Source organism: Centropristis striata, chromosome 17 (genome assembly GCF_030273125.1).
Source record: "Centropristis striata isolate RG_2023a ecotype Rhode Island chromosome 17, C.striata_1.0, whole genome shotgun sequence".
In the NCBI taxonomy this organism is placed as follows: Eukaryota; Metazoa; Chordata; class Actinopteri; order Perciformes; family Serranidae; genus Centropristis; species Centropristis striata.
This window is the reverse complement of record NC_081533.1, coordinates 23,754,464-23,768,098: the sequence shown is the minus strand read 5'-3', so window position 1 is coordinate 23,768,098 and position 13,635 is coordinate 23,754,464. Positions and strand designations below refer to the sequence as shown.

The 13,635-nt window shown below is 39.5% G+C and overlaps 2 protein-coding genes and 1 non-coding gene across 4 annotated transcripts; 2 read left to right on the top strand and 1 right to left on the bottom strand.

The window, feature by feature from the left end:
- Nucleotides 1-1,445: 1,445 nt before the first annotated feature.
- On the top strand, nucleotides 1,446-2,290 carry LOC131989420 (superoxide dismutase [Mn], mitochondrial-like). The gene has a single exon (XM_059354633.1). The coding sequence runs from the start codon at nucleotides 1,506-1,508 to the stop codon at nucleotides 2,211-2,213; it is 708 nt and encodes a 235-aa protein (XP_059210616.1). The 5' UTR covers nucleotides 1,446-1,505; the 3' UTR covers nucleotides 2,214-2,290.
- A 4,626-nt stretch (nucleotides 2,291-6,916) lies between these two features.
- Nucleotides 6,917-6,988, top strand: trnam-cau (transfer RNA methionine (anticodon CAU)). Its single transcript has one exon. It is a non-coding gene; the product is annotated as a tRNA-Met (tRNA).
- A 2,298-nt stretch (nucleotides 6,989-9,286) lies between these two features.
- Nucleotides 9,287-12,924, bottom strand: LOC131989826 (PC-esterase domain-containing protein 1A-like). Of its 2 annotated transcripts, none has more exons than XM_059355166.1 (8): nucleotides 12,571-12,924; nucleotides 11,963-12,039; nucleotides 11,600-11,684; nucleotides 11,098-11,330; nucleotides 10,652-10,802; nucleotides 10,039-10,285; nucleotides 9,874-9,930; nucleotides 9,287-9,589 (listed from the first exon to the last, which is right to left on the bottom strand). In XM_059355166.1, exons 1-8 carry the CDS (start codon nucleotides 12,571-12,573, stop codon nucleotides 9,462-9,464), a joined length of 981 nt encoding a protein of 326 aa, XP_059211149.1. In that variant the 5' UTR covers nucleotides 12,574-12,924; the 3' UTR covers nucleotides 9,287-9,461. The 2 variants fall into 2 exon arrangements, with proteins under 2 accessions (XP_059211149.1, XP_059211148.1); XM_059355165.1 differs by having other exon boundaries at nucleotides 11,600-11,679; nucleotides 11,958-12,039; nucleotides 12,571-12,923.
- Between the last annotated feature and the right edge of the window lie 711 nt (nucleotides 12,925-13,635).

Sequence of the window (13,635 nt, the reverse complement as noted above, 5' to 3'; positions counted from 1 at the left end):
TTCTGCAATGATCCAAAATCCAATGCAAAAATCCCATAGGTGATTTCTCCATCACACTATCAGAGCCATTATCAACCGTGATGCTACTTGTGGAACAATAAAGACATTATATATAGAAACAAATCCTTATTTTACCCCTATTGGTTTATTCACAATATAGACTTAGTTAATCAGTTATTTAACTCAAATGGATCTTTACTTGCATATCAAGAATTTATCATAAAATATAGAATCCCAATTCCTATTAGCGAATTTAATATTGTCATAAATGCAATCCCGCTAGGTGTAATTATTTTATTTAAAAGTACATTAATACAAAATCCATCATTATTGCCCTTTGATCCAACCAAACTTGAAATCGGCCGAATTTGTTTCTCCTCTACATGCAATAGTAACCATAATATACGCTCTTTATTTCAGAAAGAAGTCATATCAACTCCATATGTAACAACCTATTGGAGTAACCTTATTAATAACCTTAACTGGAAAAAGATCTGGAATTTACCTGCTGAATATATAATCAATAATAAGGTGAAAGAAGTATCTTTTAAGATAATTCACAGAATGTATCCATCTAAAGTTTTTTTTTTTTTTTTTTTTTACAATGATTTAAGAAAGACATAGACCTAAACTGCTCTTTCTGTGAAGGACACCCTTAAGATGTTTTTCATTTATTTTGGTCTTGCCCTTTCCCAACTAAATTATGGGAAGATATTTGTAACCTGATTTCTTTTTCGATTTAACCTCATTTGTCCCTGTGCTTTGAACATATACTGTTTGGTTTCACTGACTTTCCTTTTGCAAAAGAAAAACAATACTATATCACCAATCTCATAATACAGTTAGTTAGCCAAATGGTGTATCCATAAATGTTGTTATGTTAATCAAAAACCTCTTTCTTGTCTTTGTAAATGAAACCAAACAATATATTAAATCTATTAAGAAATCTTCCAACATGAAAGCTATAAAAACTTTAAATTTATGTACACTTTACAATGTTTTTGTATAAAAGCTTGCCTCTGTATTGTTGAAACCCCCTGACAGCGTTTTGTTGGTGTATTGTCTTGCATTGTGTTGCTTCAATAAAAAATAAAAAAACAACCGTGATGCTACTTCCGGGTTGGCCTTAAAACACGTCATTTCGTTTGTTGACTGCTGGTTGCTAGGTTACCAGCTAACGCTATATTGCTTTGAACTTATTCCTTTGATCTCTGACGAAATATTTCCGTAGCTCTGACGGAAATAATTCCTTCTCTAGCGTAACAAAGCAAAGAACATGACGTCATTCTTGACGTCAGAGCAACGTTTACATTTAATCATTTTAAGTTAAATTAACATTCACCAGTTTGACCAGACCACCCTGTGAGTTCCAGATAAGACAGATAGATAGATAAATAATCAGACAGACAGACAGACAGATAGATAAACAGACAGACAGACAGATAGATACATACAAACATACATACATACTTTGTTTATCTTAAGGAAATTCAAGAAACTTTAATATGAACGTCCTGCGCAGAGTTGGCCAAATATTCAGGGGTGCAGCCAGCCTCAACCAACCTGTAAACCAGGTAGCTGCTTCGAGGCAAAGGCACTCGCTGCCTGACCTGGCCTACGACTATGGCGCCCTGGAACCCCACATCAGTGCAGAGACCATGCAACTGCACTACGACAGGCACCATGCCGCATACGTCAAGAACCTCAACGTTGCAGAGGAGAAATATCTCGAGGCATTAAGACAGGGAAATGTGAGGAAACAGGTTGCCCTCCATGCTGCTCTGAAGTTTAATGGAGGAGGCCACATTAACCACTCCATTTTCTGGACAAACCTCTCTCCATACGGTGGAGGCGAGCCACAGGGGAAGCTGATGAAGGCCATCAAACGTGACTTTGGCTCCTTCCAGAAGATGAAGGAGAGGATGTCTGCGGCCTCAGTGGGAGTGCAAGGCTCGGGCTGGGGCTGGCTGGGCTTCGACAAGGAGAGCGAAACACTTCGTATAGCTACTTGTGCTAACGAGGATCATCTGCAGGGAACTACAGGTCTCATTCCCCTCCTTGGTATTGATGTGTGGGAGCATGCTTACTACCGTCAGTACAGAAATAGGCGTCCGATCTATGTTAAAGAGATCTGGAATGTCATTGACTGGGAGAATGTGAGCGAGCGTCTCAAGACTGCCAACATGGATGGAGTAAAGCAGCGTTGCCAATGATCCATCAAAGGGCAAGTGTGATTGCAGGTCTGGCACCCCGTGAAAACTTTAAAGCTCTTCCATCAACACGATTATAAAAAAAAAAAAAAAAAAAATGTAAGTAAAGGGGCTTTGAGAGCTACGTTGCCTGCTCTTTAGGTCATCTTTATTTCCAAAATCTTTTTTTTTTTAACCATTTTAATGGTTTAACACCTGCTGTGTTCAATCGTAGAAATGTTTTTTGTTGTTTGTGTTGTGTTGTGATGTTGTGATGATGTCTATTTATTACTCATCTTGAAGGGAAAAGATCTGAGGTGAACTTTTATCCCCAACAACATGAATGAACAGAGCAAGGGTGCCAAACTGATCCATTAAAGGACCAGTGTGGTTGCAGGTTTTGTTCCAAACCTAACAGGACCCACACCTGAATCACATCATTCAAATCACCTCAACTGTCGTCACTCAGTTGATTTGTTGTATCAGCTATGGACCTGTTTGGTTGGAACAAAAACCTGCAGCCACACAAGCCCGTTCATGGATCAGTTTGACCTCCCTGCAATAGAGTTCAAGACCTGCTTCCCATCCAGGATCCTGTCCCACTGACATCTGTACAACAGTCAATGTACTTTAGGGTTTACACCGGGTGCTCCGGTTTCATCCCGCTATCCATCAACACGATTTAAAAAAAGAAAAAAGGTAAGTAAAGGGCCTTTGAGAGCTACGTTGCATTCCCTTTCAAACGTCAGCCATTGCATGACCAAAGTGCATCTGCTGCAGGTTATTTTCTTTTCGGTCCAAAATCTTTTTTTAACCATTTTTGGTCTGATGTTGTGATGATGTCAATTTAGTAATCATCTTGAAGGGGAAAAATCTGAGATGTACACCTGCTTCCCATCCAGGTTCCTGTCCCACTGACATCTACAACAGTGAATGTCCTTTAGGGTTTACACCGGGTGCTCCGGTTTCATCCCGCTATCCATCAACACGATAAAAAAAAAATGTAAGTAAACGGCCTTTGAGAACTAGGTCTGCTTATCATCTGATCACTCAGTTATTTATAAACAAGGAAACCAAAACGACATTTTAAATCTTATTTACATTTTCACATTTATTGCTTGCTTTGCACAATGCATAGTCACTCTGTATCCATGGAGAGCAACACACCTGTCTGAGTGACAAAAGTCCCATGATCCAGTCCATTGAGTGTGTACAGTCTATGGTCCAGTCCCAGTAGACCACTGGAGTCCCACATTCTAATGGCCTCACTCCAGCCATACATGTCTCTAATTATTGACATGTTTATGAATGGAGTGACATATCATGAGATCTCAGAAAGTTGTGAGCAACCCTAACCCTAACCCAGCGGGGAAGCTGTGAAATTGTTATCCGGACACTACTTGCCAAACATTACATGCGGAGAAAAGGACATACTTCAGACTCAGGCCTTGAAATTGCAGTCTCTCGTACTGCCCTCCACCCTCCAGTTTGGAAAACACAGTCAAGCCAGCCGCCACTTTTTTGCAATTCATGTATTTACTAGCCATTGTGGTACAACAATGTTATAACAGCCTTTAAAATAAATTTTCTTTTAATTGTAATCTGAAATTAGATTGAAATACAGTTAAACTGGAAAATGTATTTTGTTTTGAAAGCTGTTCTAACACGTTTGTACTATAATGTGTAGTAAATACATGCATTGCAAAACAAGTGGCGACTGGCTTGACTATGTTTTCCAAACTGGAGGGTGGAGGGCAGTACGAGAGACTGCAATTTCAAGGTCTGAGTCTGAAATATGTCCTTTTCTCCACATGTTATGTTTGGCAAGTATTGTCCGGATACTGATATCAGAGCTTCCCCGCTGGACACTCATTTCTTGCAACTTTTCTGAGATCTAATGATATGTCACTCCATTCATAAACATGTCATTAATCAGAGACATCTTACTGTGAGTAAGAGCGCCGTTAAATCACAACACTTAACACCCCCACTCGCTCTTAGCTCCATGGGTTATCTTAACAGTTCAAACATATTGAGTACAAAATACAATATTTTCTTTCAGACATGTAAACAAAAACACACTGCATCTAAGTGCCAAACAAATCTTGAGCAAACTTCTTCAGCCTTAGCTTGGTGGCTGGCTTTGTAAACACATCAGCGATCATTTGCTCAGTGGGACAGTACTATAAAATCATTTTTCCACTGTTTACACTTTTCTCTTATGAAATGGTACTTAATGTCGATGTGCTTGCACCTTTGCCTGCTCACTGGGTTCTTAGCCAGTGCTATAGTACCTTGATTGTCTTCGTAAACCTTTGTTTGTGCATAATGGTAATTGTCCATACCCCTGAGTAGTCACTCCAAGTACATACATTCCTGTATAGCTGATGCTAATGATATGTATTCTGCCTCACAAGTCGACAGTGCAACTGTCGCTTGTTTTCGTGTCTTCCATGAGAAAAGAGAACTTCCTCCAATCAGACTGGCACAATATCCTGACGTGCTCCGCCTATCTGTTCCATCTGATGCCCAGTCAGCATCACTGTACATTCTGAGACCTAGTTTCTCTGTCTCACTCCTTTTAAAGCATAACTCTTGTTCTGCTGTACCTTTGAGGCATCTTAAGACATGTTTTACTGTGTTCTAGTGTTCTTCTGTCGGTTCAGCAAAATGTTAGATAGTTTACTGACCACAAAAGTGATATCTGGTCTTGTGCATGTGGATAAGTAAATTAAACTTCCCACCGCCTCTCTGTACTTTCTTGTGTCTCTGATCTTTTCAGCATCTTCTTTGTACTCTAGTTTTGGCTCACATGGGGTCTCTCTGGACCTGCAATCTTGCATTTCAAATCTCTCCAATATTTTGGTCACATATTTCTTCTGTGACATCTTAACCTGACTATCTGTTTGGTTAAAGTCTATTCCCAGGAAATGCTTCAATTTTCTCAGGTCTTTCATTTTAAACCTTTCAGTGAGCATCATCTTTCCACTGTTGAGAACACCCTCATTGCTAGCTCCAATGATAAGATCATCAACCCATACAAGTAACATCACTTTTTTGTTGTGTTTTTCCCTCGTATACACACAGTGATCTGCAGGATTCTGTACACCATTCTCAGTCACACATGTATGTAACATAGCATTCCAGTTTCTTCCTGACTGCTTTAAACCATAGAGAGACTTATGCAACTTGCATACTAGTTTTTCACCATTTTCTGACTTTTTCTCATAACCCTCTGGTTGCTCTATATAGAGCTCACAGTCAATTGGTGCGTGCATATATGCAGTTTTCACATCCATCTGCTGCAAGATTAAGTCTTCTTGTGCTGCCTTTTGCATGATAACTCTCACACTCGTCATGTCAGCTGTGGGTGAGAACGTCTCCTCGTAGTCAGTTCCTGGTTTTTGACTGTAGCCTTTTGCTACGAATCTCGCTTTGTATTTGTCTGATCCGTCTATGTCACTCTTTAGTGCGTAGACCCATCTGCCCCCCACTGTCTGCTTGCCTGGTGCCAATTTTGTGAGGCTGAAGGTCTCATTCTCCTCCAGTGATTGCATCTCCTCGTTCATGGTATTTTTCCATTGCCTTGAATTGGTGGATACCATGGCTGCCTGGTAAGTTTAAGGAATATCACATACTGCTCTATAACAAGAGTCCACACATGTTTGCAATTTGTCCACTACATCCTCAGTCTCAGACTCCTGCAGGTAAGTTGGTTTCTTTCTCATTCTCTGTGGGTTCTTTCTTTTTACATTCTAAGTGTCTCTACCCATCTGTGTGCACTCACTCTGTTTAGGTAAAGCCCCAGAAACACCACTGCATTTCTTGACCTGGTACATTTTGCATGTTATCAACATTTTCTTCACTGTTATTGACCTTGGGATGTACCTCCCCATCATTATACTCTATGTATGACTCAGATGTTTGTGTTTCTTTTTCATTGGCTGTTTTTGTTGTGAACTTCACCAATCTGCATTTCTGAACTCTCTCTGTGTCTGGATAGTACACAAGGTAAGCTGGACTGTTTTTGTTATAGCCAACAAAAATACCTTGCTCACACCTAGAGTCTAACTTCCCTTTCTCTTGCTTCTAGGCCAGACACATTGACCCAAATTTTTGCAGTTTGGATATGTTTGGCATTTTGCCTGTGAACAGCTCATGTGGGGTTTTCTTTGTGCGTCTGCTGTAGCACCTGTTCCTAACATAGGCCACTGTCTGCACAGCATAGTTCCATAACTTATTTGGTAACTTACTATCTAACAGTAAGCATCTGCCCATGTTGTAGAGAGTTCGCCAACCTCTCTCTGCTGTGCCATTTTGGTGGGGTGAATAGGGTGCAGACGTCTCATTTCTAATCCTATTCTTGATTAACAGAGCCTGGAAGTCGTGGCTTGTAAACTCAGTACCGTTATCTGAGCGAATACACCTGACTTCTCCATAAGGCGCGACATCTGCTAAAAAATTCTCAGTAGCTTGTACAACATCACTTTTTGACTTTAGAAAATACACAAACATGGTACCTGAGTAGTCGCCTGTAAAAGACTGTGCATATCTGTGTCCTTCTATGCTCGTTGTTGGCATAGGACCGGCTAAGTCAGTATGAACTAAATCTAAAGGTTTCGTAGCCTTTTGTCTGGCTCCCTGTTTCTAGGGACTTTCCAAGTGTGCAAACTTCACACAACTTATTTTTTTGTTCCAAACCAAGCAGGACCACACCTGAATCGAAGAGCAGAGTGGCGCAGCGGAAGCGTGCTGGGCCCATAACCCAGAGGTCGATGGATCGAAACCATCCTCTGCTAATTTCCATTATTGTGGGTCAGCTAAGTTCAATGCTTGCCTGGTCCTTGCCTTGTATGCTCACATTACCATGTAGTCACTTGTTCTCTAGTGCAAACCAAGACATTGCTATTTGGGGGGCAGCTGTGGCTCAGTTGGTAGAGCGGTCGCCCACGGAACCCCAAACGACTCCTGATAATGTGCTCATCGGTGTATGAATGAATGGTGGCAGGTGGCACCGTTTAGGATAGCCTCGGCCCCCAGTATGAATGTGTGTGAACGGGTGAATGATTGCTGTCTAGAGTAAAGCACTTTGGATAAAAGTGCTATACTGAGGAAGACGGTCGCTGTATGGGCAGGAGGCTGGTGGAGTGAGAGCCAGGCTGGAGTGCTGAGACAAAATTGTGTTTTCCTAAGTGTGCACCTTATGTGATGCGAGTCTATCTTGTGTCTCTGTAATTAATATAAGTGTATATTAATATACTAGCAACAATAATAATGAACATAATTATAGTAATAACAATTACAATTGTGTTTATATATCTTACGTTCTCTCTGCCATGTCAAACGTTTGACAAACATGAAAATAGCTTGACAACTGCGTCTATGTATACATGTCTATGCTTCCAACGGGCAGTCCACAAACCAATGGGTGACGTCACGGTGACTATGTCCATTATTCATATACAGTCTATGATTTGAAGCAGCCACAGCTGTAAGCCTTTGGCTATGCTACTAACATTTTATCTACCCAGGGAGTTGATTGTAGGTCGAAAACCTCTAGCATTAAACAAGATTAAACTTTAAATGTGGAAATGTTTGCTGGATATGGTTAGTTCAAGGCGAAACAATTTTCATTTCACATTTTCTTTTGGAACCATGTCACTAAAAGTGAAACGTATTTCAGATTCTCTTTTAAAGTCTGTCTTTATTTTTTGGTAGCTTTGCACCATAGGCAGTCTTTCCCAATGCTGGAATAGCAAAAAAATTTCACCACTGAATCAAGCGTTCACCAAGAACTGACGTGCATGCACATCTGCATATGTATAGCCAATTCAAAAGCTTTCTGGTCAATGACAGGTCATTTCTGTCATGGGCTAAAGTCTGATAAAGAGTAGGTGCAGAAGTCTGGTATCCTCTCAGGCCAATGTCATATGCTGAGAATTTAATATGGAATATTTGCTCAGTGACACCAAAAATAAACTGCATACTACAGCTGTAATCTGTTGTTGACTTGGTTTTATTAGACGGATTTGATTGAGTAAATTCTACCTCTGTTCCAAAGCTGCTGTTATGCCACAGAGTTAAGTGAATAAGGTGTTGACAAATGGACATTGATATCGAAACTAGTGTTTAAGCTTACAGGAAACTAAATCTTTACACAATGTACTGACATGGAGAGCATCACAATGATCGTAGTTTAGAACTGTACTGCATGTACAGTAGTGTTCAGAATAATAGCAGTCCAATGTGACTAACCAGATCAATCCAGGTTTTTAGTATATTTTTATTGCTACATGGCAAACAAGGTACCAGTAGGTGCAGTAGATTCTCAGAAAACCAACAAGACCCAGCATTCGTGATATGCAGCTCTTAAGGCTGTGCAATTGGGCAATTAGTTGAAAGGGTTGTGTTCAAAAATATAGCAGTGTGGCATTCAATCAGAGAGGTCATCAATTTTGTGAAAAAACAGGTGTGAATCAGATGGCCTCTATTTAAGGATGAAGCCAGCACTTGTTGAACATGCATTTCTCTTTGAAAGCCTGAGGAAAATGGGTCGTTCAAGACATTGCTCAGAATAACAGCTGACTTTGATTAAAAAGTTGATTGGAGAGAGGAAAACTTATAAAGAGGTTCAAACAATTATAGGCTGTTCAGCTAAAATGATCTCCAATGCTTTAAAATGGAGAGCAGAGCCAGAGACACGTGGCAGAAAATGGAAGACGTTAATTGTGGAATGTTGTTAAAGAATCTTGGAGTGGAATAACAGCTGAAAGGTGCCACAAGTTGGTTGACTCCATGCCACACAGATGTGAAGCAGTTATAGAAAACTGTGGTCATACAACTAAATATTAGTTTAGTGATTCACAGGATTGCTATATTTTTGAACACACCCCTTTCAACTAATTGCCCAATTGCACAGCCTTAAGAGCGTGCATGTCATGAATGCTGGCTCTTGTTGGTTTTCTGAGAATCTACAGCACCTACTGGTAACTTGTTTGCCATGTAGCAATAAAAAAAATACTAAAAACCTGGATTAATCTGGTTAGTCACATTGGACTGTAAAACAGATCATTTCCATTAGCAACAAGTCAAAAATGTGAAATCTTTGCATCAACTTTTAATAAAACACAGCACCTGACAAGTGCAGAACTAAAAATGCTTTGAAATAGAAAATATTTAAAATCTAGTCTTGGTGCGAAAGAAGCTAAAAAAAACTAAAAGAAAACCAATTTACAATATAAGAAAAAGGACAAAAAAATAAAACTCCCTGCTTCAGTAGTAGTTGCCATGTCGGCTGGATCTGGGATTGGTGTATGGAATGTAGTGGTGACTGACGTGTCGGCTCCTCATCACGTACTCATGTTGATGGTAATGGCTGGAGGGAGGCCTGTAGTAGTAATCTGCAGAACATGCAAGACAGACATTTTTTAAAAACAAATATTTACACAGCAGTGGAGCAGCTGGTCTTGCTGATGGATAACACCAGCCGTTTGGTCACCACCTTTATATCAGCATACCAAATTACTATTTATTACATATCATTGTTGTGACATCCTAATGGATGTCAAGTGCAGTTTAGCAAATGTAAAAACTGTACAATGTAAAAACCCAAAACATATGTCCTAATGAGGACATGGTTATTGTAATTTATTTTTACCCATATTTTTCAATTACAGCATCTTACCTGCAGATTTGGAAGCATTTCTTTTGGCTGCATGTTGAACAGTAACCTCTGGATGCTCTTTAAAAAAAACAAACAACTGTCAATGCAATTTCTATCACATTATTCCTCTAAATAAAAAAAAGATAAAATAAGACAAATCCATATTTTGGTCAAACGTCTCCTCACCAACAGTGGCCACTGGACATGACATATGAACACCCCAGGCCTGCGCAGTGTGCTGCAACAGCAGACAGGTTATCCTGCGGTGGGCGATGGCATTCCAGTGGACGCCGTCTTTGGTACGATGACGCAGTGAGAAGCGGAACTGGAAGTGGAGGTCCAGCACATCCATCCCATAGGCATCAGCCAGAGTACCACTGTAAAAGTTGCCGTCTATCACATCATAACACAGCTGGGGAGCCTTGTGTTCAATCTAAGGTGAAGGAGAAAGGACAAGCCTATTACCCTCCATCAATCAAAACACATGAAAATATGACACATTACTACAATTACTACAAAGACATTACTGACTAGCTTGAACTCAACATGTAGCTTTTCTACTTAATAAACTTACTGTATAGTCAAATAAATAAATACATAAATAAACCATGTCATTTTCTTCTAATGTAGTCCAACTAATTCTGTGGGTTGAATTTCTGATGTTACTAAGCCTTGTGAAGACAGTTTGTCCACAGTAGGGTGCAAGAGAAACATTTAATGACAGTTTGTGCACAAATTTGATCCAATGAGACCAAATCTCCATGTCTAGTTATGATGCAGATGATCGGTGATGACATACCTCAGGCACCAGGAAACCACCTTTCATACCCTCTCCTAAAGGCATGGTGAGGTTCCATACGACCAGCGTTTCCTCAGGCAGAATCCCTTTCAGCTCACCAAAGAACTTATGGAGGTTCTCTTTGTAGTCATCCAACCATTTGGAATTGTATCTACAAAACCCAACACAGACATAGACTAACTTTGAGGAGCAAATTTACTATGCACATAAAAGAGATTCTGTGAAAAGTATACCAGCTACTATAGGAAGAAATTCATAAACTGGACCTCAACAATGGCTTTTTCGAAATATTAACCATTTTTGCCAGTCCAATTTGATGCATAAATATTCAAAAACAATGTGGTATATTCCATACATACAAAAAGAAAGCAACTAACATAGGGGCACAGGATAAGCAGTCAAATTCTTTTTAACAGCAGCAACAACAGATCAAGACAGCAACACACCTAGATATATCCCAAACGCAGGAGTTCATTATGATTACATCTGGTTTCAAACCATGGCGGAAGTCTTCCAGGATGCTCTTCATGTAGCTAGAGTAAACCCGAGTTACAAAGTAGAAGCGGACCAGGTGGTGGGCAGACTGAAACTGTCGAACCTCCCGGTACGCCGTTCCGTTGTGCATTTCACTGAGACAACCTCCTTCCACCAGACAGTCCTGTTCAAAGCTCATCTCACCCTGAAGGAGAAAAACACGTGAGAACCAGAACAGATGGGGATGGAGACACAAGCTAACCATGTGGGTAAAAGAGAGACATTTGAATAAAGTTTGTCTTGAGACCCACTGAAAACATTTTCCAGTTATAAGGGAAGCAAGGTTTCTGTAATGGAGATCAAATCTTATAACAAAACAAACACACTGGCATGAAAACAGAATTCCTTCAGTTAAGTCTTTTTTTTAATCACAATTCAAACCTGGTAAATGTTAGCACTCTACACATCACTTGCCTTGCTCCTGAGCTGTCTCAGGGAGAGATATTTGTCCTTCTGCAACAGCAGAACAAGGTCCTTGTAGACAGCCCTCTGGACTGAGGTTGAGATACAGAGAGCGTTAATAGCAGCAGTGTAAATAACAGACTCAAGCTTACAACTGATCCAGAGTGTTAACAGATTTCTTCTGATTGTTGGAAGCTGGCAAATTTTCAGTCAGCAAACCACTTGAAATATAAATGGATGAGTTGACCTGCCTGTTAGCTCATTCAACAGCAATGAGATGACTGTTCCTCTTAACATTAAATGGGCTGCTACAAGACCTTTAAAACACATTTTCTTGGAAACGAGAAGGTGAATTTAAGTAAGCACTCACTCGAGTCTCCCAGCACCACAACGAACTTGTTATGGAGCAGCTGGCTGGCCTGCTGGTGGCTCACAGGCTTCATAGTTTCCTTCTGTTAATTAGAAAGTCAAACATGTTTATTGTTTTCATTAATGTGGTTTGAAAGATGGTCAATGTTTAGTAACGTTAGGCTTTACAAGTGCAGGTAACACATTTATAGGCTTTATTAGACATAACGTTAATAAGTAAAGTTAGTAATGGCCAAGTAACGTTAAATCACTTCAGGTACTAAATTAACGTTAACATTAGCTAACCCAGTGGTTCCCACAGTTTTTCTACTGGGCCCCCCTTTTCTATCTAAAAAATACTTTCCCTAAAAATAACAGGAAAATTCAGTTTAAATGACAGTTTTTTTCCATAAATTAAACAGATTATTTTTTATAGTGCAGCATTGGAGAACAATTAAATTATTTCAATTTAGCCTTGCCACACTTTTGTAACCATGCACCCCCCCAGGGGTCACGCCCCCCAGTTTGGGAACCACCGAGCTAACCTAACATTAGCGTTGGCATAGTAACCTAGCATCAGGCAAATCGGCTGGCTTTAATTGAACTTGAATTAAAATAAGGTTGACGTTACTTACCATTGATGGATTTAGCAGCAATTCCTGGAGCTATTTAACAACTGAAGCTAACTAACGTTAGCCGTTTTAAATCGACCCTCGCTATTTGCAGCGTTAGTAGATTGTTTGTTTACAAAAATAGCTGACGTCAGCCAACGGTCCTGGAGAGCGAATGTTCACAATCTCGGGCGTTTTCAGTTCTCGGCTCAAACCTGCAATTCTTAACCAACTGGTCCTTCGCTACACTTTTAGAATTGTTTCACAACTCCAACAAGCTTAAGGTTATGGGAACTATTTCACTTTGTAGACTCACATAAAAGTTAAAATGTGTTACTCGACGCAGCCGTTACTTGACAAGACAACAGGTGACTCTAATTTGATTGATGGTGCTTTTAAAGACTGTCGGAAATACCACAGTATTTGTTCGCGCCATTAATAACAATCTCGCGAGACTAACGTAGATTTTAAAATAATTTCATAAATAAAATATTCACTTACCGTGTTTAGAGAATATCAAATCATAAACTGTTATATGATGGTGAGTAAACCTTTACTTTTCTCAGAAAATGTATTTTATAAACTAAGCATTTATAAGATTTGCCTAATGCTTTCATTCTAATCTGTTATGATTTAATGGGAGATGCTACAGGTGATTATAGTCTTTTTTTAAACTAATAGAGATCACCATGACATTTCCCCAGTTGATTTACATTAAGACAATATTCTTTTGCATAACATGATCATGAAATGTTTATGAAATTTATGAAAGGTTATGTTTGGACATGCAAAGGTATGAACTCATTAAATATGTGCTAATTTGCATATACTTCCTGGACATAAATCTGAACATTTCAAAGTTATTTTATTTTGTTGATATATAAGATTCAAAGATTTTTTTTTTTACAGGATTGGGATATCTCATTTTATCATTTCATAAATCATAAAAAAAATACTGTCAAAAGCTATAATATATATCAGGGATGGGCAACTTAAATGCTGGAGGGGGCCACAATTTTTCATCACCACTACCACAGGGACACATAAAGGACAGTGCACTTAACCAGATATGATGAAACTGCAATTTTA

Excerpts from the sequence above, each read along its gene's own strand:
- LOC131989826 (XM_059355166.1), bottom strand. Across the intron at positions 11,685-11,962 it reads TTCGTTGTGGTGCTGGGAGA|CTCAGTCCAGAGGGCTGTCT; the intron begins CTCGAGTGAGTG and ends CTGTATCTCAAC. Across the intron at positions 11,331-11,599 it reads TGAGACAGCTCAGGAGCAAG|GGTGAGATGAGCTTTGAACA; the intron begins GCAAGTGATGTG and ends TTTCTCCTTCAG.
- LOC131989420 (XM_059354633.1), top strand. The coding sequence starts at position 1,506 with ATGAACGTCCTGCGCAGAGTTGGCCAAATATTCAGGGGTGCAGCCAGC.